Source organism: Lynx rufus, unplaced genomic scaffold (assembly GCF_022079265.1).
Source record: "Lynx rufus isolate CCGP_SWC_20201006 ecotype Redwood Valley unplaced genomic scaffold, mLynRuf1.p SCAF_1, whole genome shotgun sequence".
Lineage (NCBI taxonomy): Eukaryota > Metazoa > Chordata > Mammalia > Carnivora > Felidae > Lynx > Lynx rufus.
This window is the reverse complement of record NW_025814823.1, coordinates 124,085,019-124,112,885: the sequence shown is the minus strand read 5'-3', so window position 1 is coordinate 124,112,885 and position 27,867 is coordinate 124,085,019. Positions and strand designations below refer to the sequence as shown.

At 37.0% G+C, this 27,867-nt stretch overlaps 1 protein-coding gene across 4 annotated transcripts in view; it reads left to right on the top strand.

The window, feature by feature from the left end:
• Nucleotides 1-93: 93 nt before the first annotated feature.
• SLC38A9 (solute carrier family 38 member 9) overlaps nt 94-27,867 on the top strand; it is an 83,736-nt gene continuing 55,962 nt past the window's right edge. For 3 of the 4 annotated variants that reach the window (XR_006963405.1, XM_047086630.1, XM_047086614.1), the window contains exons 1-2: nt 94-170; nt 13,535-13,681. Coding sequence is in view for 3 of the 4 variants with exons in the window: in XM_047086630.1 (XP_046942586.1) it covers nt 13,569-13,681 (113 nt within the window). In the remaining variant the exon portion in view is untranslated. Of the gene's footprint in view, nt 171-1,019; nt 1,107-13,534; nt 13,682-27,867 lie in introns of those variants that run through there. The other variant, XM_047086622.1, reaches the window with a different exon arrangement.

Here is a 27,867-nt window from a genome sequence, read left to right as displayed (position 1 = left end):
CTGGCTCAGTGCGCTCAGAACTCCATCCCCCGCCGGTCCCCGCGTCCGAGGCTGTTGTCTCTTCCTGTCCAGGGGAGGAGAACCCCTTCCTGCCTCAAGTTGAGTGGATTTAGGAAAGGGTCTCCGTTTTCTCGCCCATTTTTCCCAGATTGAGGGCTTGGCCGGTGCAGGTAGGCCTTGTTCCCTAGTTTTTCAAAATCACCCCTCGGGAGGGAGCGGGGAGTGGGGGGTGGGAGGAACAGAGGGGAAGCGGCGGGAACCGCTGAGCTTGCTGAAGAGCCGGCTGTCATCGGGGAAGTTCTTTGGTGAAATGCGCCCAAATAATTGCTTCTTGGGGGACCGTTGAGGCCAAAGTCGGGACAGAGGAGACCACCCCGGAGGGGAGACGCGCGCTCCTCTCTGGGCTCTGGTGACTCCCATCCGATAGGGGCTGAGAGAATTCGACGGGCTGTGGGGAGTCGGTGCCTGCTTGAGCCTTAAGGCAAGGCAGGGTGACTGTAGGTAAACACCCGGGTGAGGGGGAGAATTGGGGTTATTGCGGCAGTGGGAAAGCCTTTCCCTGTCCCGAGTAGGGAAGAGTTGGAGAAAGCAGATCAGGGAAGAAACACCCTTGTGCGTTGAGCGAGGACCACAAATGGGTTGAGGGCCGAAACAGTTAAATCCTTGCCACACTTTTCCTCAGCTCAAATGTGAGACACGGTGTCTTGATAGTAGGTGGCTTGACATCTTAGCTGTCTTAGAATAAATAGAGCTGGAAGAGGCCTTTTAGAGTATCTAGTCAGGCAGGTTCTCCTCACTCTACAGATGAGGAAACCAAGGTCCATCAAGCTAGAGGAACTGCCTCCCTTACCACCAAATAAACAATTAATGGCCAACTTGACTAAAACCTAATTTTCAGGACTGTCAAGCAGTGCTTTAATCTATTGCTGAGATCAGTAGATCAGCAAATTGTAACCTGTTGCTTCTCCTTTTTTCTTTTTAATGCTGACATATGCAAAATAACAAGAAATCCCTGAAGGGAACATTTTGAAACTTCTCAGTAGGTCAAAGAAACCCTTGTCTTAAGTTGAAGAAAAATCTCTACAAACTTCGTAGTAATATAAAAGGTTGGTAGTAAATTAAGATGTCACCTTTCCTTTCTCAATGTATGCCCACTTGAGCTCTGAGAACTGTAGCCTTAGATTTTTTCTTTCTATCTTAAATGCTGAATATCTCAGTCATATAAAAATAGTATGCTAATTGACAATACCCTAAATATTTACAGTAAAGGGTAAACAGCATGGGAATACCAACCTGAATTACAAAATAAAATAACAATTTATAGTATTTTTTTGAAAAGGAGATATCATAAAACTTAAAAAAAAATCATTAGGAGGATAAAAACTTCTCCTAGGCCTGCATTTTATAATACACTTAAATTTTACTTCTCCATCAGCGTTCTTTCTTATTGCCTAAACATAACTTGAAAGCATTTAGTGTTCCCATTGTGGGTTCTTTGGTGCAATTGCATTGCTCTGGCTGCTAATTTCTTTTATTAGACTACATTGCCCTCCAGCACTGTCAAATTTAACACCTTTTGAAGCATTTATCGATCAGTTTGGAAACATGTTTCAATAGTCACATTAGAATTGAAGCATTACAGTTCTTATTGACTGACCATTAACTGATTCATACAGAAGAAGTTTAGATAAGTTTGTTACTGGACTTTTTATAGCAGGTACAGACTTACATAGAGGAAAACACATATACACAAAATAACTTATTTAACCAGGCTGCCTTTTTTATGATATGGTTCCATTGGCTTTTATATTGGCAATACAGAGGTGGGTAAACTATAAGCATTGCTATGACCATTGCCACCAGATGTATTTATTTTTTATAAAGTTTTATTAGAACACAGGCATGCTCACTCATTTGTATATTGTCTTCCGTGCAAAAGGACATAGTTGAGTACCTGCTGAGATCATGTGGCTCAGAAAACCTAAAATGTTATCTGGCCTCTTACAGAAAAAAAAAATTTTCCATGCTTGCTCTGTTAAACTGAAATGTAATTACAGTATCTGAAACTACCATATGCAGAGGTATTAGTACTAATTTTCAGTCTCTGAGGAGGAACATATAAATACTTGTATAGTGAGTGGGTCCACAATACTATTGACTCTTAAATAACACAGGTTTGAATTGTACAGGTCCACTCAGACATGAATTTTTTACAGTATAATACTATAAGTGTATTTTCCTTAAGATTTTCTTAATAACATTTTGTTTTCTCTAGCTTATTTTATTGTAAGAATACAGTATATAATACATACAACATACAAAATATGTGTTAACTATGTTATCAGTAAGGCTTCCAGTCAAAAGGGGTTATTAGTAAAGTTTTGGGGGAGTCACAAGTTACATGTGCATTTTCAACTAGGGGCGGGAGGGAAGTCGGTTTCAGCAGCCCAACACCTGCTTTATTCAGGGGTCACCTCTACATTTCTTTGGGCAAAAATGAGTGGGTACTATTACAGATTGATCCTAGCCTCTTGGCCAGATACTATAGCCATCCTTTTGCAAAGAATTGTGAAAGGACATTTCTGAGCCTAGTGTGGAAAAACCTGACATCCTTTGAAATGTATTGATATAGTCAATACCTTTTGAAAATAGTGTCATATAAACTTTCTTTGGTTACTTCCTATGTCCTTTTTATGGAGAAAAGTATTTTTCAGCACAGGCATCAGCAAGCAGGTCAGTAAACTATTATTTTCCTATTGAGACCCCATACTGAAACCAATTTTAAAGTCCATGATTAGGGACTCATTAAATCACTTAGCTTTGACATTAATAGCCTTTCTTCTGGGACTTTTATTTTATTTTATTTTTAAGTTTATTTATTTTGAGAGAGAGAGGGAGAGAGAGTGCACATGCTGGGGAGGGGTAGAGAGGGAGAATGCATGGTCAGGATAGAGTCTGACCTGGCTGGAACTCCCAAAACTGAGATCATGACGTGAGCCAAAATCAAGAGCTGGACAGTGTAACCGACTGAGTCACACAGGCACCCCTGGAACCTTGTTTTCAAACTCAAAGGACTGAGTGAGATATTGGAAGTGAATATATCTGTATATGTCATTTTGCATGTTTTGCTCCCTATTATCAGTGTTAGGTCTATGGCAAATTGATGGTATAGAGCTATTTAACATTTCAGTTAATCATTGATAGCACTATTCTGTGTTATTATAATATTAGCTGTGGATTGCTAATTTACCTCTCAACCTAATTTATCAAACTTCAGAATACCTAGTAGTTCTACTTATCAAGACTTTCAAAAAGGCATTACATTTCCTTTGAAATAACATTGTTGGGATATTTGAAGTTCAAGCTAATTGACTAATTGAGGCAACTGAAAATTACCAATTTCCTTACAATTCTTGGTATTTACTTGAATATTATTAAATCTTTTATTGAAAAGCACTAGGGACTAGATCCTTGAGATATCAATTTTCTGCTTGTTTGGAATAAAGAGCTAATTTGACAATGCCACAAAATTTCAGATTTGTTTAGAACAAATAGACGTAAGTGATTAAACTGGAACCTTTATATCAAATCTTGTATGCCCCTTGTGTGTTCCTTAACTTTGATTTTCTTTTTTTGGTAAGACTGACTGAAATTGAAGGATCCTTCTAGATTTTTCTCATTCTGGTGACGCTTGGGTGGCTCAGTCGGTTGAGTATCTGATTTTGGCCCAGGTCATGATCTCACGGTTCCTGAGTTGGAGACCCACATCAGGCTCTTTGCTGACAGCTCAGACCCTGGATCCTGCTTCTGGTTCTGTCTCTGTCTCTCTCTCTCTCTGCCCTTCCCCCCCCCCCAAAAAAATAAATAAACATTAGATTTTTCTCATTCTGGGTTTCCTAACATTTAATCTTAGCAAAAGTATTATCTCCAGGAGTTACAAAAATCCTCTCTTCCTAAACTCAACTTCATTCTCAGTTTAGCATAGGAACCAATACCGCAGAAAGTATTGGTTAAAAACATTAAGTTGAGGGACACCTAGGTGGCTCAGTTGGTTAAGTGACCAATTATTGATTACATCTCATGTCATGAGCCCACAGTTAGTGAGTTCGAGCCCCTCTTTGGTTTCTATTCTGGCAGCACAGAGCCTGCTTGGAATTCTGTCTCTCTCCCTCTCTCTCTCTCTCCCTCCCTCCCTCCCTACCCCGTTCATGCTCTCTCTCTCAAAATAAATAAACTTTAAAAACAAAAAACATTAAGTTCAGGCAGACATTGCAGTATACTGGAAATAACATATGGGACCAAAGTAACCTGGTTTCCATCCCAGCTATGGCTTCATTAGCCAAGTAATACAGGACAAGTTATTTCTGAGCTTCAGTTTCTTTTTTTTATAATTTGAAGGTTATATATACATCTTCCCAAATTCTAAGGATTAGTTGCAATTAAACATTTAAAACTTAGGCCAGTAGTAGGTGTTCAGTAAATAAAGGTTAGTTCCAACTCTCAGTACTTATTTATTGGTGTGTCTTTTTCTCAGTTTTTCTCCAAAGTGACACCTAGTTTTCTTCTTCAGAAATTAATTATTTCCTTTAGGTCTGTTCTCTTTGTGACAGTTCAGTAATCCTTCAAAGCTCAACTTCTTTATCTTTCTTACCTTACTGAGTTTACTCACTTTATACTAAAGGCATGTAGATATGTCAGCTGATTTTATTCAGGCCACTAAGTTAAGCCAAGATATAATGTTGAATTTTGTTAGTTACTTTTAAGAAGCCAAAAAATAAAATGATAGTTATTATTTCTTGAATACTCATTGTGAGCAAGGTATGTTACGTACATTATCTCATTAAATCTCCAACTCTGTGAGACTAGTACTTTTATTATCCCCCACACCAGTGAGTCTTAGGGAATTGAAATAAGTTGCCCAATCTTAGCAGAGCCAAGATTCAAATCCAGGGAGTATGACATGAGCTTTCAACTACCACACTTTACTTAATAAATCAGAGTAGGCCATGCCCCAAATTAACCATTGTATATAATTCAAATAAAGGAATACCCTGGCAGTGCTTTCTGAAGATAATTTTATCAGTTTTTGGAGATTGAGGAGCAATAAGGTTATGCTTCCTTATCAATATTAAATTTTTTTCTCTAGCATTTCTTAGCAATTCTATTGATCACTTTTCTCCCACTGTATACAGATTTCATTAAGCTTAGTTTTATTAAGTTCAGAAATAACAGCAAATTTCTGTACACAGTTAAGCAGTACCTGGCATGCTTTTAAATGTTTACACAAATGAATTTATAGATTTTTAGAAAAATTTTTATGTGCCTTAGATTTTCTTGAATGAATTTCCCCCTGTTTTTTGTTTGTTTAGAGAGAGAGACCACAAGCAGGGGAGAGGGGCAAAAAGAGAATTTTTAGCAAATTTCATGCTCAGCATGGAGCCCAACATGGGGTGTGTTTTTCTCAGTTTTAAAACTGATCCCATGGGGGCGCCTGGGTGGCGCAGTCGGTTAAGCGTCCGACTTCAGCCAGGTCACAATCTCGCAGTCCGGGAGTTCGAGCCCTGCGTCAGGCTCTGGGCTGATGGCTCAGAGCCTGGAGCCTGTTTCTGATTCTGTGTCTCCCTCTCTCTCTCTGCCCCTCCCCCGTTCATGCTCTGTCTCTCTCTGTCCCAAAAATAAATAAACGTTGAAAAAAAAAATAAAAAAAATAAATAAATAAATAAAAAAAAACTGATCCCATGACCCTGGCTTCATGACCTGAGCTGAAATCAAGATGCTCAGCTGACTGAGCCATGCAGACACCCCTGCCCCCAGTTCTTATATTCTTTTCAATAAAAGGATACTAGTTGTCTGACAATCATCTTTTCAATTCCTAAAATATTTAATTTTTGAAATTTGAGAGAATGTTTTAAAAGTTCTGTAAAGCTAATAACTTGGTTTTTGTCAGGAGGCAAATTAATGCTGTGACTGAGATTGTATCTGCCAGGGGTTTGTTTAAGATAGATTCACTGTGGGAATTTCACAAGCCAATAGTATACAGGATAATGTCTCTTAATAAGCCAATAAAGAAATTACATACTCCAAATCAATGATAGACTATCACCCTGTTGTTCAAGACAAGGGGAGCATGAAAGGAATAAAGTCCAAATTTAGTTAAGGTATACGCTTTGGAGTTGGTACTTGGGAAAGACAGCTTAGTCAACCAGAGCTAATGTCCTTCTGCCTGCGCAAAAGTTAAAGTCTCCTGGGGCGCCTGGGTGGCGCAGTCGGTTAAGCGTCCGACTTCAGCCAGGTCACGATCTCGCGGTCCGGGAGTTCGAGCCCCGCGTCAGGCTCTGGGCTGATGGCTCAGAGCCTGGAGCCTGTTTCTGATTCTGTGTCTCCCTCTCTCTCTGCCCCTCCCCCGTTCATGCTCTGTCTCTCTCTGTCCCAAAAATAAATAAACGTTGAAAAAAAAGTTAAAGTCTCCTGTGAAAGCGCATTGCTAAAGAGGGTCATTGTCCCTGTTAATGGGCAAGATGATTTTGGGCACTGCTGTACCAGGCTTTTGCCACTACAGATAAAAGTGGCCTTTACCTCAGCAGGAGCTAATTGCCCCCAGGTATTTGGAGAGCTCTTTTAGATCAGCAAAGAACTGCCTTGCCTACAGGAAACATTCTGATAGTCCTACATACTTGCTATTTACAATACAGATGTCCCCATGCCATAGTTGCTTCCTCATAGCTGAGCTACTGAGTTCTTACCAGTGAAAACAGACAAGATGATGACATCCTGACACAATTACTTCATTCTTCTATCAAAATGACTTTACTTCTAAAACTTTTTTTTCTTTGTCATAAAGGGATGGATTAAAACAAGTTTACTTAGATTGTAAACGCGTAGATTTTAAATCATATCAAACCAATACACGACATAACTTCTCTACAATAGCTTTATTTCTTTCCCAAGTTTTTAATACCTATGTCCACCTTAATTCAGTATGTATTCTGCATTGATATATTATATAGAATATCTTCTCTCTATATCCAGGGAACAACTTTTTCAAGTTAATTTGTCACTGCAGTTTTAAATTAAGGAAATTTGTTAGGACTATTACTCCTAGTTTTATAATTAGTGGTTCAAAGTAATCTTGAAAACTACTGCTTATTAGTTTTAAAATTTTAAACCAAACAAGTCAATTGAATTATTAATTCGTTTTATTATGTAAAGGAAGGAACTGAAAGATTAAGTTTGTGTTTTTGCTTCTCAACTAACTCTGTTTTGGTGAAATTACTTTGTCTCAGTTACTTTCATCTTAATGAAATTTTAATAACAATTACCACTGAATAATGTACACTTGATATTCAGGATCATTTCTGATGCTTCACATCCAAATATGTAAATTGTGAATCTGTGTTTTAAACAGTCAAGTAAACTTTTTGCCATAAAAAAAAAATAAATCTTGCACTGATCTATTGCAAAGCTAATTTGGGAGCTAGGACCAACAATTGGTGTAGATTTTAATTAGAAGTGAAATGATGAACTGCAGGGTGCCTGTGTGGCTCAGTTGGTTAAGAATCCAACTCTTTGTTTCAGCTCAGGTCATGATCTCATTGGTTTGTGGGTTCAAGTCCTGCGTTGGGCCCCATGCTAACAATGCGGAACCTTCTTGGGATTCTCTCTCTCCCTCTCTCTCTCTGCCCCTCCCGTCCTTGCTCTCTATCCCCCTCTCTCTCAAAATAAATAAATAAACATTTTTTAAAAATCTTGCACTGATATATTACAAAGCTAAATTGGAAGCTAGGACCAGCAATTGGTATAGATTTTAATTAGAAGTGAAATGATGAACTGAAAATCAGAATGGTAATTAACATCTTACTAGGTTTTATTATGTAAGTGATTTAGGATAAGTTGCCTAATTTCTAGACTTCTATTGGGCTGGATAATATTTTTTAAGTTTATTGAGGATGGGAACCATGAGTTAAAATTTAGGGGCGCCAGGGTAGCTCAGTCCATTGTGTCTGACTTTGGCCCCAGTCATGGTTTCACAGTTTGTGAGTTCAAGCCCCACATCAGGCTCTGTGCTGACAGCTCAGAGCCTGGAGCCTGCTTCAGATTCTGTCTCCTTCTCCCTCTGCTCTTCCCCTGCTCGTTCTCTGTATTTATCTCTCTCAAAAATAAATTATTTTAAAAAATTAAAAATTTTTGGGGTGCCTGGGTGGCTCAGTCGGTTAAGCATCCGACTTCAGCTCAGGTCATAATCTGACAGTCTGTGAGTTCAAGCCCCGTGTCAGGCTCTGTGCTGACAGCTCAGAGCCTGGAGCTTGCTTCAGATTCTGTGTCTCCCTCTCTCTCTGCCCCTCCCCTGCTCATGCTCTGTCTGTCTCTGTCTCAAAAATAAATAAAAAACTTCAAAAAATATTTTTAAAAAAAATTAAAAAAATTTTTTCCCTTGGTACCTAAGTACATTGTAGAGGCTCACTGAGAAGTTTTGAATGCATATATTGTTCAGAGTTTGCCATTACTCAGTATTTTAGTTATCTCATCTTAAAATAATCATTTTTACTTGTGTACTCTGTATAGGAAGATACAGAAATAAAGTCTTTTATGATTGGAGATGATAGTATTTTGATTTCTCTTTTTTTGAAAAACCACCATTGTGTAAGGTACTTCTTCAACATTATTTGTTTGTCTCTAGTAAGACTAATAAGTTAATGAGAGCTTTGTCTTAAATGCTGGGCAGGAGAGCAGAAGAGAGAAATGGACAGAAAAGACAGAGGAAAGAAAATGCACATATTCTGGGAATAGAATATGTTGCCAACATCCATGTCAAACTTATTAGTAGCATTTGACAACATTTGCCTACTTCTCTCTACCTCATTACTGCAGAATTTTTCACTTAGAAAAAAGAAGAAAACCTCAAGAGGCTGCATATGTAAAAACACAAGTTTTGTCATTTATTTTCAAAGAGGAATAATAATGTGTTGGAACATTTAGTTTCCCGTTACAAAGTATTAAGTATAATATTCATTAGTTCATGTAGTTTTCAACCACACTAGTGAGGTAGATGTTATTGTTTCAGTTTTACACATGAGAAAATAGATTCATGGCAGTTAAATGGTTAATCTTAAATTACATAGGTAGTGACAGCTAAGGATTGCTTACTCAAAAACCATGTTTTCTTTCTACTCTGTCATACATATATATTTAGAAAAATAACAACAGCAGACATAGGACTCCATTAAACAAATACAGCACCAATAAAACTTTACTTGTTAAGTCATCTGGTAATATGAAAACAGAAGAAAATGAAAGAAGACAGAGAAAGGGCAAAGAACAAGAAAGAAGCACAGCATAGTGACAAAGAGTACAGGCTCTGAGCTTACACTGCCTGGGTTTGAATTCTAACTCTTCCCCCTACCTATTAATTTTGTAATTGGTTAACTTCTCTGTGCCTTGTATCCTTATTTATAAAGTGAGAATAATCATAATAACTTATAGTTGAGGAATAAAGGTAAAGCACATGCCTTTAAATGTTAAAGCCTATTTATTTCACTTTACGGAGTTTGCTGTTGTGTGTGTGTGCTTGTTTGTGAAATACAGCATCCGTACAGAAAAGTGCTTAATACATGTCTAATTGTAGAGCAAATGGCCATATAACCAGAATCAAGTTGAACAATAGGATTTGCCATCACCATATAAGGTCCTCTATAGTCCCTCCCTATCACAACCTCTTCTTTTACCCCCCAGAGCAGGATTTCTCAACGTCAGAACTTTCGACATTTTGGGCTGGATAATTCTTTATTGTAGGAGGTATCTTGTTCATTGTAGGATGTTCAGCATCCCAAATTTACCCACTTGGTCTAATAGCACTTCCCCCAGTGATAAAAACCAGTTGGGTGGGATCAAATGCCTTACTGTATCACTCTACAACTCTCCCTTCTATGTACAGAGACTGTAAAGGGATAAGGGTAGAAGCAGGGAGCTCCATTAGGAAACTGTTGTAGAAATCTTGGTAACAAATGATAGTGGTCAGATCCTGGATATACTTGAAGAGAGAGCCAACACTATTTTCCTAATAGATTGAATGTACACTGAGAAAAGAAGTCATGGGAAATTTGAAGGATTTTGGCCTGATTAACTGGAAGAATGGAGATGCCATCAATTGAAATCAGGAAAACAATGGGTGGGGTAGTTTTTTGGGAAAAAATTAAAAGTTCAGTTTTGGACATACTAGTTGTCTGTATATCCAAATAAAGATGTTAAGAAGTATGTATGCATATATCAAATCATTGTTATTCATCTAAAACTAATACAGTGTTGTCAATTATATTAATTTTTAAAAAGCCTGTTAAGTAGGCAGTTAGATATACAAGTCTGATATACAAGGAGAGAAATTCTGGTTAGAAATGTTAACATGGAAGTGGTCATTGTCTAGATCAACAGAACTTTGTACAATGATGGAAATGTTTTATAGCTACACTGTGCAATACGGTAGCCACTAGCCACATGTGACTATTGAGCACTTCAAATGTGGTTAGTGTAACTCAGATACTGAATTTTAAAAAATTTAATTGTAATAAAAAATTAATTGTAATTAATATAAATCTGTATTACTATAAATTAATAATAATACTAATATTAATAACCATTTAAATTAATATAAATAGCTACAAGTGACTAGTGGCTGCTGTATTGTATGACATAAGTGATGTTACATGAGATTGGGTAACTACCTGTAAACTGAAGGCATACAGAGAAGAAAACCTTGGGATTCTGCAGTTTTAAGAATTCTGGGACATAAGAAGCAAATAGTAAATGAGACAGAAGGAGGAGGGACCAGTGAGATATAGAGAAAACCTGGAGCCCTAGTGAATCTAGTTTATTAAGGAGGAGAGTGATCCCTTATGGGACTTATTTCTGATAGGGCAAGTAAATTAAAGACTAAAAAAATGACCAGTGGGTATAGGTCATTGGTACTGTAGAACACTTTCTGTGTAGTGATGGGGAAGATAGCCTGATTAGCATGGGTTTAAGAAAGAATGGGAAGATCTTACCTACTTTATGTTTTCTACTTGTCCTACCTCTTTTATGTTTTTCTTCTTTCTTGCCTTTGTTTAGGTCTGCAATTTTTTTTATCATTCTCTTTTCCTACTCTACTAGATTTTAAGTTATATACTGTTTTCTATTTTAGTAGTTACCTTTAAAATTACAACCTGCATTCAAAGTAAGTGTTGATCCGGACAATACAAGGACCTTAGAACACTGTGAGACCACTTGACTTTTTTTCCCTTTGGTCTGGAATTTTAATTCTTTTTTTCCCAGTCTTATGATAAGATTGTTTATGAATTCTGCATGGGATTTGTTAAATTTCTTGTTATCTTTTATGAATTCTGGAAAATTTTCAGCCTTTATCTCTTCAAATATTACCTCTGTTATTTCCTTTCTCTCTGTTTCTCCAATTTCATGCATGTTAGACCTTCTTATTCTTTCTCACATGTCTCTTAACCCATCTTCCACATTTTCTGTCTGTTTTTCTCTCTCTCTGCCCTTCTGGATAGTTTCTTCCGATTTATCTTCTAGTTCATTAGTTTTGAACTTTTTTTTAATGATTATTTTTGATATAGGGAGAGTGAATGGGGGAGGGGCAAAGAGTGAGGGGGGCACAGAATCCGAAGCAGGCTCCATCCAGGCTCTCAGCTGTCAGCACAGAGCCTGATGCAGGACTGGAACTCACGAATGGTGAGATCAAGTCAAGTCAGATGCTTAACCGACTGAGCCACCCAGGCACCCCTTAAATAAAAAATTCTTAATAGCAAGTTGACAATAGAAGGAAGAAACCCTCTTGAATTTAGTTTCTATGATGAGGAAGACATTGTGCTTACAATCTTCTTTTTTTCTTTGTTTTATTTTATTTTATTGTTTATTTTTAAATTTTAATTCCAGTATAGTTAACTTACAGCATTGTATTAGTTTCAGTTGTACAATATAGTGATTCAACAATTTCGTATTTAACTCAGTGCTCATTAAGATAAATATATTCTTTAATTCCCATCACCTGTTTCACCCATCCTCTTGCCCACCTCCCCTCTGGTGACCATCTGTTTGTTGTCTACAGTTGAGTCAGCTGGGGCAACTGGGTGTGTCAGTCACTTAAGCCTCTGACTCTTGATTGTGCCTCAGGTCATGATCTCACAGTTCCTGAGAAGGAGCCCTGCCTCGTTCGGGCTCTTATGCTAAGCGTGGGAACTTCTTGGGATTTTCGCTCTTCCTCTCTCTCTACCTCTTTCTCTCTCCCTCTCCGTCTCTCAAAAGTAAATAAATTTTTAAAAAAGAGGCTGTTTTTTGTTTTGTCACTTTTTTCCCTTTGTTTGCTATTTTGTTTCTTAAATTGCACATATGAGTGATATCGTAAAATATTGGTCTTCCTCAGACTGGCTTATATTGCTTAACATTACTCTCTGTAGATCCAGCCATGTGTTTGCAAATGGCAAGATTTCATTTCTGGGGGGCTGAGTAATATTCCACTGTATATATATCTACTTTGTCTTATATATAAAAATAGGTAGCATAATTGTTTTCTGATCTTGTTTTCATAACCCCTAAAGTTGAAGTCTTTATGAATCTATGCTGTTTCTTCTGGTTCTTATGAATAGTCCTTTATTTCTTTGCATACTAGGTTATTTTTGACTGTGTGCTGTTCATTGTCTTTGAAAGATGATTAGCAGGTCTTCTTTGAGGCATACGATTAAGTTGTGTCCTCCCAGAAAAGATTTACATTTGTTTCTAGCAGTTACTTAGAAGCCCTATTAGGCAGGTTAACTTTATATTCACAGCTTTAAGTGTTTTGACCTCCTTGCAAATCCACATGAAGCACAGTTTGTGGTATATAACACTTCCCCCTCTGAAGATGCATGCTTGTGTGTGTGCACATACACACTGCCTGTGGCAGTGTCAAGAAATCTTGTTTGTAGTTCCATTGTGAGGGAGTGAGACACTATTACCGCTTGTTAATCCCTAATTTGATGGTAAAGCTCTTTGTACTCCCAGCTGTGTTATTGGAAATAGAGGGGATGGTGTCTTACTACGTCATTCCTTACTTTGGGTGAATCATAGGTTTTATCTTCTATTTCTCTAATACTTCACGTGGCCTTGAAAACCTCAGTCCCTTTTCTCCTGGTACAACAAATACTCTCTGGACAGAAGCATTTTCTTGAGCTGTTTTTCATCATTATTTTTGATGCTTTTCAAAAGAGGTTTTCTGTATTTTATGCAATAATTTAAATTGCTTTCTGCAGGAAAATGGGTCCAAATAGGCTAATCTGTTTTATTACCGGAAATGGATTGTTCCACTTATTTTTAGTTAATCTGAAAAATAAACAGTAACTCCATTTCAACTTAGCAAATTTCTGATAAAATGTTTTAGGCATATACCTCATTAAGTAAGGTATCATCAGCAAACTCCTATATTTTTCCAGTATCTTTATACATGCAAATGTATTACTTACTAGTAGCAAAATAATTTTTAATTTTTTATCCATTCTGATTTATATAGGACTGACTTCATCCATGCTTAGAGGCTAAGAAAAATGGCAAATATGGATAGTGATTCTAGGCATCTTCTCATCCCTGAAGTAGATCATGAAATAAATCCTGGACCTATGAATATCCAGTTTGATTCATCAGATCTAAGATCCAAAAGGTAAGTGTTTAAAATAAAACATTTATTTCACAATTAAGGTTTTGTTAAACTAGATCCAATTATATAACAAAAATGTATAGCTTTGAATATAAAATATCCAGTCCTTTGAATATAAAATATCCAGTTTCTTAATAGCATCTGTATGTTTGTATGTGGGAGAGAAAAAATATGAATACTATTTCCTCTTTTGTGTCCGATTTTTTTGACTCAGCTTACCATCTATGTTGTGGGAGGGGTTGGGGTAAGATTTACAGTGAGATGCATTTATGTAATTCATTTAACAAATATATTTTGATTACCTGCTTTGTACAAGGTAATATGCTAGGTGCTGGAGATAAAACAGTAAAATTAAATAGTCTTTATCTTCACTGAGTTTAAATTCCAGCAGATAGTTTAAGACAATTTGAGTTTAAATTTTGTTTCATTGCATACCTTGAAAGCCCAAAAGAATTCACTGAAAAATTATTATAAATAGAGAATTCAGTAAAGTGGCTGTTTACAAAATAGGCAAAGATGAATAGTATTATAGTAAGAAAATGTAATGGAAGAAAAGAAAAAATATATGAGTAATATTTACATGTGCAAAATTTGCATGATAGGAACTTTAAAATACTACTGAGGGATCTAAAGTAAGATTCAGAGTATTTTTTTTATTTTTTTTTTTTTTTTTTTTTTTTAAATTTTTTTTTGAACGTTTATTTATTTTTGGGACAGAGAGAGACAGAGCATGAACGGGGGAGGGGCAGAGAGAGAGGGAGACACAGAATCGGAAACAGGCTCCAGGCTCTGAGCCATCAGCCCAGAGCCCGACGCGGGGCTCGAACTCACGGACCGCGAGATCGTGACCTGGCTGAAGTCGGACGCTTAACCGACTGCGCCACCCAGGCGCCCCCAGAGTATTTTTTTTTAAATCTGACATGCTGATTATGAGTTGAACTGTTCTTTTTTTTTTTGGTAATACAATACTAAGATAAACTGCTACCAGTACATCAGATGTAATAGTCTCTTAGGACTGGTTTTTTTTTTTTTTTTTTTTTTTAATTTACCGAAAGAATTCTTGAGCTTATTTTTTAATTTTTGGTTATTTTATCATATATCTCTTATGCAATTATAAAAATGAACATATAAGCAAAATGTATCAGGTAAGATATTACTAATGCTTCACATTTCTAATCTGATTCTTTGTGATCAGTTTTATAATTTGGTGTCATCAGAATTGGTTTTTTCCCCTCCCACACACAATTGTCCTTTGTAACATTAAGAACATCAATAATGTCGGGGTGCCTGGGTGGCTCAGTCGGTTGAGCGTCCGACTTCAGCTCAGGTCACGATCTCGCGGCCCGTGAGTTCGAGCCCCGTGTCGGGCTCTGGGCTGATGGCTCAGAGCCTGGAGCCTGTTTCAGATTCTGTATCTCCCTCTCTCTCTGACCCTCCCCCGTTCATGCTCTGTCTCTCTATGTCTCAAAAATAAATAAACGTTAAAAAAAAAAAAGAACATTAATAATGTAGTATTTGTTGAAAGAATTTTGTTTCAAATCACTGACACCTTCTTTTAGTTTTGATGCTTGCACTTTCCTGATCTTACCAGAAGGTGTCACCAAAGGTTTTCTGGCAATATCATCTCTTATATTTCTTCTTAAATGGTCCTTAAATGGTTTGATGAGTGAAGTGACCAGGAATTAGAGTTACCTGTCATACCATCAGGAATAATTACTTTTATGACTGCCACCTGGCTGACAGTGATTAAAAAAGGTCTATGGGATTATGAGATGCATTCGTATTTTAGAAATGTATATATGTTAGAATTGGTAAAATATGACATATAATGAAAAAGCATAATTTGCACTCAGTGGAAGGATTCTAAAATACAATAATACAATGTCATGCTCTTTAATTTTAGTCCATAATTTAGTGTTTCCCCCAGCCCCAAAATGCCAGCAGCCAATTCCAAAGTTTATATGGCCCAGGAATTTCACTACTTGTAAGCATGAACTCATGATGTCAAATAATATATGCACAAGGTTGTTTAATGCATTATTTTATAATAATAGTAAAATATTTAAAACCATCAAAATGTCTTTTTTTTACAGGACTGAATAAATAAATTTTGGCATATTGATACAATGGAATATTTTTCCCCCATTAAAAAGAAAGAAGTGGCTTTATTACATATTAAAATGGAACAAGTCTTCAACTTACTTTGTTAAATCAAAAAAATGAAGAATAGTGTGTATAGAGTACCATAGTTTGGGTAAAAATAAATTTAAAAAACTGTATGTGATACAATATGTATAAGTGACTCTGGAAGAGTAAGTAGTAAACTGTAAGAGTGGTTGCCTCCTCAGAGAGAAAGTTAGGAGGTCGGCGGTGTGGCAGATGCTGTGTGGTAAATACCCAACAACTATTCAACCACCCTACCTATTCCTTGCCAACAGGATTTTAATTTTGTTGACTGTGGCAATAGGTTCCAATCCAGGAGATACAGGAGGATTGGTTTAAACTAGTCTTGATAATCCTATTTCTATTATCCAGATACTTAGTTCTTCAGTCTTTCTTGAAACTAGAGATGGCAATGTGAAAATTGTCTTATGAGAAATATAGTAGCCATCAGAGAAGATAATGAAATGAGTGTTACAATTTTCACTTGTTTATTCCAACATCAAGTGAATACAAGAACTCATGAATGCTTATTGAATGCTCAAGATATTCTTAAAACCTCTAAATTCTATGATAATTGACCACTGTGACAATAGAACATAGGTCATTAAAGTGCATTCCATTGCAATAAGTTGGCAGGAGTTCAGACAGTTCTGTGAGAATTTGTTTAACTGTGTAGATTAAATGGAAATATATTTTCTGTAATAAAACTTGTCAAAATGAGGAAGAATCAGCTATTGACAATCATGGGATCACTACATAGGTAAGCATGTTTTAAGGAAGGCAAATATTTATAGAGACTTAGCAGTAATGAATGATAATTTCCCTGTGAAATAATTTCTCTTTAAAAAAACAAACTATAATTTGATGAGAAAAAAAAGTAGGAGTACCTAAAAACTTTGTTATTTCTATAAAAAGATTATATTACTTATATGCATAAAAAATAGACATACTGAGGGAAGTTATCTTCTATCAGAAGAACCAGCTTAGACAACTATTTCTAAAACATTGGTCATTTTTTGAGTCACTGTATAGTTTTGATGGTGTCCCATTATAGTATTACCTGTGTAATATAATTTAGATATATTTTTAAAATCTATACTTTTTAAAATTAGGCTTAATTTACCCTCATCTTTGCATGTTTGTGAAATCATGTGTTTTAAGTATTGTTTATACTTTATTCTAACGTACATTGTGGTAAATATTAAGTAGTTAAGATAGCATTCATCCTTGTGCCACCTAAAAATCCTTACGTGTAGCCACCCTTTGGGAAACTATGTTAGGCTGTCAGAGTATAGCAAACAACTATTGGATACTTTTAGATTACTTAGCCTCAGTTCAGCTTGTGATTAATTTTATCTCCACTAGGTGGCAAGCAAAATCATGTATCAGTTCAAAAGAGTTCTTAAAACCGATTCACCAATCACATTGGTGGAAGTGGGATCTAATTAGTCAGATGGCAGAGGAAGCATGTCACCATAGAGTAGGAATACATGGCATTACCATTTGGATCGTTTGAGGAACATCTGCAGGCTACAGACTACATGTGTACACTTTTCTCTCTACACACCTCTCCTCCCCCTTCAGTTTTCACCTGGTTTGGGGTGGAGTTAGGAATGTGGGTGGAGGGACAGAAAGGTTTAGAAATCTCCTATGCCATATGTGATATATTCCATTGGCAATCACTCATCTAAGAGATTGTTTTCCTGCTTTTCCCAGACTTTCTGGAACCCAAGATAGAGCTGGTATTCAGAATTGCTTCATACTGTGCTGAGACTCTGGGATTATGCCCTTTGGGAGTTGAACAGTCCAGCCAGCCTGAAACCAAATTGTGAAGTGGTTAATTTGTTTTGAGCTCTCCTTTTTCAGTTTTCTTCTACCAATATTTCCTTTTCCATTTTTCCTAGGGCCTAGAGCTTTCATGCTCTTCTCTGAATGCCCTGTGTTCCCCAGGGCAAGAATTCACTCAGGAGTTTTCTTTTAGGCAATGCTTGGTAAACCATACTTTTCCTTAGCCCTTTTTACCAGTACTTATCTGTCCTGTTCTTGTAGGGATCTGTTCTCTGTTTGGTATTTTAATGGAAAGCAATCTAATGTGTCAGAGATTTAGTCTATTATCTTTCTATGGCTATTTGCATTTTAATATGGCAAACCTGGAAATACAAAAGCATAACCTAAAAGTTAGATTTTTGTAATTGATAACATTGCAAGAGGTCTGGTAAGCCAGTGGAGTAGAAGTAGATATTTAAAATAAGCAGCATGCTAGGGCATCTGGGTGGCTCAGTCAGTTAAGCCTCCAACTATAGCTCAGGTCATGATCCCGTAGTTCACTGGTTGAAGCCCTGTGTGGGGCTCTGTGCTGATAGCTTGGAGCATGGAGCTTGTTTCAGATTCTGTGTCTCCTTCTCTCTGTGCCCCTCCCCTGCTCAAGCTTTGTCTCTGTCTCTGTCTCTGTCTCTCTCTCTCTCTCAAAAATTAAAATATAAAAACATTTTAAAAATTAAAAAAATAAAACAAAATAAGCAACATTCCTGATGTCTTACAATACATGTTGCTGTGGCCCCTGGATTTTTAGAATGTGAACTAGTTTGCACACATGTAAGCTAGCCTCTTTCTGTTTCATCTGTCAATAATACTGAATAGCAATAATTGTGGTTTTAGGGGAGAGAAGGACTGACAAAGCAAAGTGAGGAGTTTATTTGTAAGGGTAGATCCTGGCCCAATAATAGTGATTGGAAGTGGTTACTGAGCCTTATTAGTTTCATAGTTTGGGATTATGGAGATGTACAACAAAAGGTAGAAAAGTAGTTTTCCCAGGAAGATTGGTTTCCAGACCTGCATAAATTACATTTTGAGGAACGTGCCGTCTGTGTTAAGTAGATGGGACAAGGGATTTAGCAGAAGCATAGAGCAGATGGCCAACATGCTGGTTGTAGCACTACTTTCTATACTCTCCCTCTCTTCCTTCTTTTTCCTCCTACTCTCTTCCCTCTCCTTTCCCTCTTCAGTCCACTTCTCTCACCCTTCGCCCTATGTTCCACTATTTTTTTCCCCCACTGGAACACTTTTTTGCTAAATGCTTAAAGAGAATGCTATTTAAGCTAGAAATGCTTTAAATGGGATCTTATTTCTAGTCCCATCGGAATCCTTTTATTCTCTGAAATATTTGTTCTTATATATTTTTTCCTCCTTCCTCTTTTTCCAAATGTCTTTGTTTGCTCAACTTCTCTGTTGTATCCCTATCTGCTTACATGATTTGCTTCCACTTCTTTTCCTAGATCTTTCTGTTTTCCCTAGATCTATATGTTAAATCTGATCTTGCTATTTGTCACCTTGGAGTTAGTTCTGCTTTATTTTCTTCCCTTCCTCCCTCATTAACGTTATTTGGAGAAGCCTGAAGAAAGAAGTATCCCACTTGGTTTGACTGGTGCTCATTAGGGTCAAGTCCAAGTAGGTCTTATTGGGAGGAAAGGGTGTGAAGAATTGGACTGGCATCTTTCTCTGTCTATTCAGTATTTTTAACGTATCCAAGTATATGGTCAAAAGGCATTTAGTGCAATGGTATAATTACTGCAAAAGTGATGAAACCAATTGCAGGTATACAACTAGAGAGTTGTTAACAGACTTAACAAACAGACTGAAAACCAGATTCCCCACATTCCTAATCTTTCTTTGTTGAAGTTACTCACCATGTTCCCTTTGGGTCTGCTTTTTCTAGGTAGAAGAAAGGATGGAGTGTGGTGGTGTTACTGTTTTACTTCAACCTAGAGAAAAATTGAAGAACTATATATTAGTATTTATATACAAGTGCTTCTAACTTGAAATTTTTTAAAATTCTTTTAGCCTCAATTCAGTGCTGATACTAAAAACAAACAAAAACCCTCACATTGCTGTTTCTGCTCATTTTGTGGCCCTAAAAGAATTGTTTTTAGGACAGTAGAATTAAAACAATTTACAGATTCTCTTAAACCAAAATGTGAAAGCTTGAATTTCATTGAATTCAAGAATTTTGAAATTCATTCTTAGCAGAACCATATTTAATTAAGATACACAGGCCTGAGAATTAATATTCAGGTGAAGTTCTGTGTCCATATGGTATTGATGAAGTTCTTACAGCTAAATAAAGCTTAGAATTCTAAAATAAGGAACCCATAACTTTCAACCAGGGGTTAATTAACATTTACTTTTTTCATCATACCACCCTTATCAGTTAAAAAATAAAATAATCTAAAAATGATGGGACTGAATATGTGTATGTGTGTACATACGTGTGGGTATTCATTTGCAAAGTATGTACTTATACTTCTGAACGTTATTATGTACATTATAAAACATAAAATAGAAATTATAAGATATAATCTTGATAATTAAATTTTATTTATGAACAGTATATTAAAACTTATGTGTATTATCGATAATAAGTGAATGTGCTCTATTACTTTAAAATATTTTATAGTATTTTGCCACACAGTAATTCAAACTGATTTGAAGTTTATTTGTGTCTCATCCAGCAATTATGTGGAAGTTTTTGTTGAAATTTACTTGGTAGATTTTCATCCTCCCTGATGTCACTCAGTTCTTACATTGAGTGATTGCAGTGCTATTTTGTATATTCTAGTATCCCATGCTATTTTTAAAGTCCAAAATACTAGTGTTTTTTTAATACTGTTAATTTGAAAACAACCAGTAGTTTTGTTCCCCTTTTTTGGTTCTCTCTCCAAATTATCCCCCACTCTCTCCTCCTTCATTTCTTACATCATTCTGGCTCTACTTTCAGCTCAGTTCTAGCATTTACTCCCCAACATATACACACCTGGAGAAGGTGGGGGAAAGACAGTTGCATCTTCAGAGGTGGCTAATCTCTCTGCTGGGGAAGGGGAGAACTTAATAGACAGAACTATCCCTACCAAGTTAACTGGTAGAAATCAAAACTGCTACAACTCCGTAGCTTCTGGCCAGAGTGGAGGAGCTGCCCACCTAGTCTGAACACTCCATTGAAGGGGCACTAAATATTTCAGGAAGGTCTTGAAGTTCTTCTGGACCAGTTTTTTCAGAAGTGTCAGTTTGGAAAGTAACCAGGGTACAAGGAAGCAAAGGGGAAAGAAACATTAGATGTAGTCTTACCTAATAATTTACTTTAGAATTATAACTTTTTTAAATGTTTATTAAAAAGTTTATCAACTTTTATAGTTTTTTATAAAGCTTATAAAAAAGATGTCATAGGGGTGCCTGGGTGGCGCAGTCGGTTAAGCGTCCGACTTCAGCCAGGTCACGATCTCGCGGTCCGTGAGTTCGAGCCCCGCGTCAGGCTCTGGGCTGATGGCTCGGAGCCTGGAGCCTGTTTCCGATTCTGTGTCTCCCTCTCTCTCTGCCCCTCCCCCGTTCATGCTCTGTCTCTCTCTGTCCCAAAAATAAATAAACGTTGAAAAAAAAAAATTAAAAAAAAAAAAAAAGATGTCATATAAAAAAACCCGACTCGGTCATTCACTCGGTTAAGTGTCTGACTTCGGTTCAGGTCATGATCTCACGGTTTGTGAGTTCGAGCCCTGCATCAGGCTCTGTGCTGTCAGCAAAGAGCTTGCTTTGGATCCTCTGTCCCCCTCTCTTTCTGCCACTCCTCCACTTGTTCTCTCTCTCTCTTTCAAAATAAATAAATAAACTTAAAAAAAAGTGTTATAAACTTATGTTTTATTTGAAGATTTATATTTGCAAATTTCCATATTTGAAATATTTTGAATGTTTAACTTCACTGATTTTTAAACATTTTGTACTCTATAAACACTTTTTAGTGAAAATACTGATTGATAACTTGTATTACATGAAATACAAAGATACTAACTAGTGTTGTCATTTGCTCCATTATTAAAATTATTATTTTGACTTTTTTATGTTTAATAACAGACTTAAAGACCATTTACATACTTTGGAAGTTTTTAAATATTAAAAAATTTTCATCCATGTATGTAAAATTACAGGTATGAATTTTTATTGGTGACAGACATCATTTTCAGCAATAGAATCATGTAACAAATGGAAAAATTTCTAAACATCCATTACAGAATATTCTGTGTTCAATGTGAATTTTTAAAAAGCAAAACTACTTTCTCAGTCATTGTCAAAATATCATCTGTGCCTTGAAGGGAGATAGATTAAGTATGTGAGGGCTTTTTGGTTTTTAAAATTTTTTTTAATGTTTATTTATTTTTGAGAGAGAGACAGAGTGTGAGTAGGGGAAGGGCAAAGAAAGAGGGAGACAAAGAATTTGAAGCAGGCTCCAAGCTCTCAGCTGTTAGCACAGAGCCGGATGTGGGGCTCCAGCTCACAAACCATGAGGTCATGACCTGAACCAAAGTCGGATGCTTAACTGATCGAGCCACCCAAGCATCACAAGGCCTTTTTGGTTTTTAATATATGCTCTGTACCTATGTAGCATGCTGTTGATAGCAACTTACCATCACAATAAGAATTAACAAATTTGGCACAGTTGACTTTTTTTTTTAATTATGAAATTTATTGTCAAATTGGTTTCCATACAACACCCAGTGCTCATCCCAACAGGTGCCCTCAATAACCATCACTCACCCGCCCCTCCCTCCCACCCCCCATAAACCCTCAATTTGTTCTCAGTTTTTAGGAGTCTATTATGTTTTGGCTCCCTCCCTCTAAACCATTTGTTTTCTTCCCCTCCCCCATGATCTTCTGTTAAGTTTCTCAGGATCCACATAGGAGTGAAAACATGGAATCTGTCCTTCTCTGTATGACTTATTTCACTTAGCATAACACTGTCCAGTTCCATCCATGTTGCTACAAAGGGCCATATTTCATTCTTTCTCATTGCCATGTAGTATTCCATTGTGTACATAAACCATAATTTCTTTATCCATTCATCAGTTGATGGACATTTAGGCTCTTTCCATAATTTAGCTATTGTTGTTTTTTTTTTATTATATGAAATTTATTGTCAAATTAGCTTCCATACAACACCCAGTGCTCATCCCAAAAGATGCCCTCTTCAATGCCCATCACCTACCCTCCCATCCCTCCCACCCCCCATCAACCCTCAGTTTGTTCTCAGTTTTTAAGAGTCTCTTATGCTTTGGCTCTCTCTCCCACTCTAACCTCTTTTTCTTCTTTTTTTTCCTTCCCCTCCCCCATGGGTTTCTGTTAAGTTTCTCAGGATCCCCATAAGAGTGGAAACATATGGTATCTGTCTTTCTCTGTATGGCTTATTTCACTTAGCATCACACTCTCCAGTTGCATCCACGTTGCTACAAAAGGCCGTATTTCGTTCTTTCTCATTGCCACGTAGTACTCCATTGTGTATGTAAACCACAATTTCTTTATCCATTCATCAGTTGATGGACATTTAGGCTCTTTCCATAATTTGGTTATTGTTGAGAGTGCTGCTATAAACATTGGGGTACAAGTGCCCCTATGCATCAGTACTCCTATATCTCTTGGGTAATTCCTAGCAGTGCTATTGCTGGGTCATAGGGTAGGTCTATTTTTAATTTTTTGAGGAACCTCCACACTGCTTTCCAGAGCGGCTGCACCAATTTGCATTCCCACCAACAGTGCAAGAGGGTTCCCGTTTCTCCACATCCTCTCCAGCATCTATAGTCTCCTGATTTGTTCATTTTGGCCACTCTGACTGGCATGAGGTGATATCTGAGTGTGGTTTTGATTTGTATTTCCCTGATGAGGAGCGACGTTGAACATCTTTTCATGTGCCTGTTGGCCATCCGGATGTCTTCTTTAGAGAAGTGTCTATTCATATTTTCTGCCCATTTCTTCACTGGGTTATTTGTTTTTCAGGTGTGGAGTTTGGTGAACTCTTTATAGATTTTGGATACTAGCCCTTTGTCCGATATGTCATTTGCAAATATCTTTTCCCATTCCGTTGGTTGCCTTTTAGTTTTGTTGGTTGTTTCCTTTGCTGTGCAGAAGCTTTTTATCTTCATAAGGTCCCAGTAATTCACTTTTGCTTTTAATTCCCTTGCCTTTGGGGATGTGTCGAGTAAGGGATTGCTACGGCTGAGGTCAGAGAGGTCTTTTCCTGCTTTCTCCTCTAGGGTTTTGATGGTTTCCTGCCTCACATTCAGGTCCTTTATCCATTTTGAGTTTATTTTTGTGAATGGTATAAGAAAGTGGTATAGTTTCAACCCTCTGCATGTTGCTGTCCAGTTCTCCCAGCACCATTTGTTAAAGAGACTGTCTTTTTTTCCATTGCATATTCTTTCCTGCTTTGTCAAAGATAAGTTGGCCATACTTTTGTGGGTCCAATTCTGGGGTTTCTATTCTATGTCATTGGTCTATGTGTCTGTTTTTGTGCCAATACCATGGTGTCTTGATGATGACAGCTTTGTAGTAGAGGCTAAAGTCTGGGATTGTGATGCCTCCTGCTTTGGTCTTCTTGTTCAACATTACTTTGGCTATTCGGGGTCTTTTGTGGTTCCATATGAATTTTAGGATTGCTTGTCCTAGCTTCGAGAATTAGAAGCTATTTTGATTGGGATTGCATTGAATGTGTAGTTTTGGGTAGTATTGACATTTTAACAATATTTATTCTTCCAATCCATGAGCATGGAATGTTTTTCCATTTCTTTATATCTTCTTCAATTTCCTTCATAAGCTTTCTATAGTTTTCAGCATACAGATCTTTTACATCTTTGGTTAGGTTTATTCCTAGGTATTTAATGATTCTTGGTGCAATTGTGATTGAGATCAGTTTCTTTTTCTTTCTGTTGCTTCATTATTAGTCTATAAGAATGCAACTGATTTCTGTACATTAATTTTGTATCCTGCAACTTTGCTGAATTCATGTATCAGTTCTAGCAGACTTTTGGTGGAGTCTGTTGGGTTTTCCATGTATAATATGTCATCTGCAAAAAGTGAAAGCTTGACTTCATCTTTGCCAATTTTGATACCTTTGATTTCCATTCGTTGTCTGACTGCTGATGCTAGAACCTCCAACACTATGTTAAACAACAGCAGTGAGAGTGTACATCCCTTTTGTGTTCCTGATCTCAGGGAGAAAGCTGTTTTTCCCCATTGAGGATGATATTAGCTGTGGGCTTCTTATAAATGGCTTTTATGATGTTTAAGTATGTTCCTTCTATCCCAAGTTTCTCGAGGGTTTTTATTAAGAAAGGATGCTGAATTTTGTCAAATGCTTTTTGTGCATTGATTGACAGGATCATATGGTTCTTATCTTTTCTTTTATTAATGTGATGTATCACATTGATTGATTTGCGAATGTTGAACCAGCCCTGTAGTCCAGGAATGAATCCCACTTGATCATGGTGAAAAATTCTTTTTATATGGTTTTGAATTCGATTTGCTAGTATCTTATTAAGAATTTTTGCATCCATATTCATCAGGGATGTTGGCCTGTAGTTCTCTTTTTTTACTGGGTCTTTGTCTAGTTTAGGAATCAAACTAATTCTGGCTTCATAGAATGAGTCTGGAAGTTTTCCTTCCCTTCCTATTTTTTGAAATAGCTTGAGAAGGATAGGTGTTATCTCTGCTTTAAATGTCTGGTAGAATTCCTCTGGGAAGCCATCTGGGACTGGACTCTTATTTGTTGGGAGATTTTTGATAACTGATTCAATTTCTTCGCTGGTTATGGGTCTGTTCAAGCTTTCTATTTCTTCCTGTTTGGGTTTTGGAAGTGTGTGGGTGTTTAGGAATTTGTCCATTTCTTCCAGGTTGTCCAGTTTGTTGGCGTATAATTTTTCATAGTATTCCCTGATTATTTCTGAGGGATTGGTTGTAATAATTCCATTTTCATTCATGATTTTATCTATTTGGGTCATCTCCCTTTTCTTTTTGAGAAGCCTGGCTAAAGGTTTGTCAATTTTGTTTATTTTTTCAAAAAACCAACTCTTGGTTTCATTGATCTGCTCTACAGTTTTTTTAGATTCTATATTGTTTATTTCTGCTCTGATCTTTATTATTTCTCTTCTTCTGCTGGATTTGGGGTGTCTTTACTGTTTTGCTTCTATTTCCTTTAGGTGTGCTGTTAGATTTTGTATTTGGGATTTTTCTTGTTTCTTGAGATAGGCCTGGATGGCAATGTATTTTCCTCTTAGGACTGCCTTCGCTGCATCCCAAAACGTTTGGATTGTTGTATTTTCATTTTCATTTGTTTCCATATATTTTTTAATTTCTTCTCTAATTACCTGGTTGATCCATTCATTCTTTAGTAGGGTTTTTTTTAACCTCCATGCTTTTGGAGGTTTTCCAGACTTTTTCCTGTGGTTGATTTCAAGCTTCATCACATTGTGGTCTGAAAGTATGCATGGTATGATTTCAATTCTTGTATACTTATGAAGGGCTGTTTTGTGACCCAGTATGTGATCTATCTTGGAGAAGGTTCCATGTGCACTCGAGAAGAAAGTATATCTGTTGCTTTGGGATGCAGAGTTCTCAATATATCTGTCAAGCCCATCTGATCCAGTGTATCATTCAGGGCCCTTGTTTCTTTATTGATCCTGTGTCTAGATGATCTATCCAATGTTGTAAGTGGAGTGTTAAAGTCCCCTGCAATTACCACATTCTTATCAATAAGGTTGCTTATGTTTGTGATTAATTGTTTTATATATTTGGGGGCTCCCGTATTCGGCACATAGACGTTTATAATTATTAGCTCATCCTGATGGATTGACCCTGTAATTATTATATAATGCCCTTCTTCATCTCTTGTTACAGCCTTTAATTTGAAGTCTAGTTTGTCTGATATAAGTATGGCTAGTCCAGCATTCTTTGGACTTCCAGTAGCCGATAGATAGTTCTCCATCCCCTCACTTTCTTTTTTTTCAATGTTTATTTATTTTTGGGACAGAGAGAGACAGAGCATGAACGGGGGAGGGGCAGAGAGAGAGGGAGACACAGAATCGGAAACAGGCTCCAGGCTCTGAGCCATCAGCCCAGAGCCTGACGCGGGGCTCGAACTCACAGACCACGAGATCGCGACCTGGCTGAAGTCGGACGCTTAACCGACTGTGCCACCCAGGCGCCCCTCCATCCCCTCACTTTCAATCTGAAGGTGTCCTCAGGTCTAAAATGAGTCTCTTGTAGACAGCAAATAGATGGGTCTTGTTTTTTTTATCCATTCTGATATCCTATGTCTTTTGGTTGGAGCATTTAGTCCATTTACATTCAGTGTTATTATTGAAAGATATGGGTTTAGAGTCATTGTGATGTCTGTAGGTTTCATGCTTGCAGTGATGTCTCTGGTACTTTGTCTCACAGGATCCCCTCTAGGATCTCTTGTAGGGCTGATTTAGTGGTGCTGAATTCCTTCAGTTTTTGTTTGTTTGGGAAGACCTTTATCTCTCCTTCTATTCTAAATGACATGCTTGATAAAAGATTCTCGGCTGCATATTTTTTCTGTTCATCACATTGAAGATTTCCTGCCATTCCTTTCTGGCCTTCCAAATTTCAGTAGACATATCCATCATGAGTCTTATCGATCTCCCTTTAAATGTTAGAGCATATTTATCCCTAGCTGTTTTCAGAATTTTCTCTTTGTCCTTATATTTTGCCAGTTTCACTATGCTATGTCGTGCAAAAGATCGATTCAGGTTGCATCTGAAGGGAGTTCTCTGTGCCTCTTGGATTTCAATGCCTTTTTCCTTCCCCAGATCAGGGAAGTTCTCAGCTATGATTTCTTCAAGTACACCTTAAGCACCTTTCCCTCTCTCTTCCTCCTCTGGAATCCCAATTATGCATACATTATTTCGCTTAATTATGTCACTTAGTTCTCTAAGTCTCCCCTCATACTCCTGGATTTTTTTATCTCTCTTTTTCTCAGCTTCTTCTTTTTCCATAATTTTATCTTCTAATTCGCCTATTTTCTCCTCTGCCTCTTCAATCCGAGCTGTGGTTGCCTCCATTTTATTTTGCAGCTCATTTATAGCATTTTTTAGCTCCTCCTGACTGTTTCTTAGTCCCTTGATCTCTGTACAAATAGATTCTCTGCTGTCATTTTCTGTTATATTGCTTAAATCATTTTTGATCAATTCGTT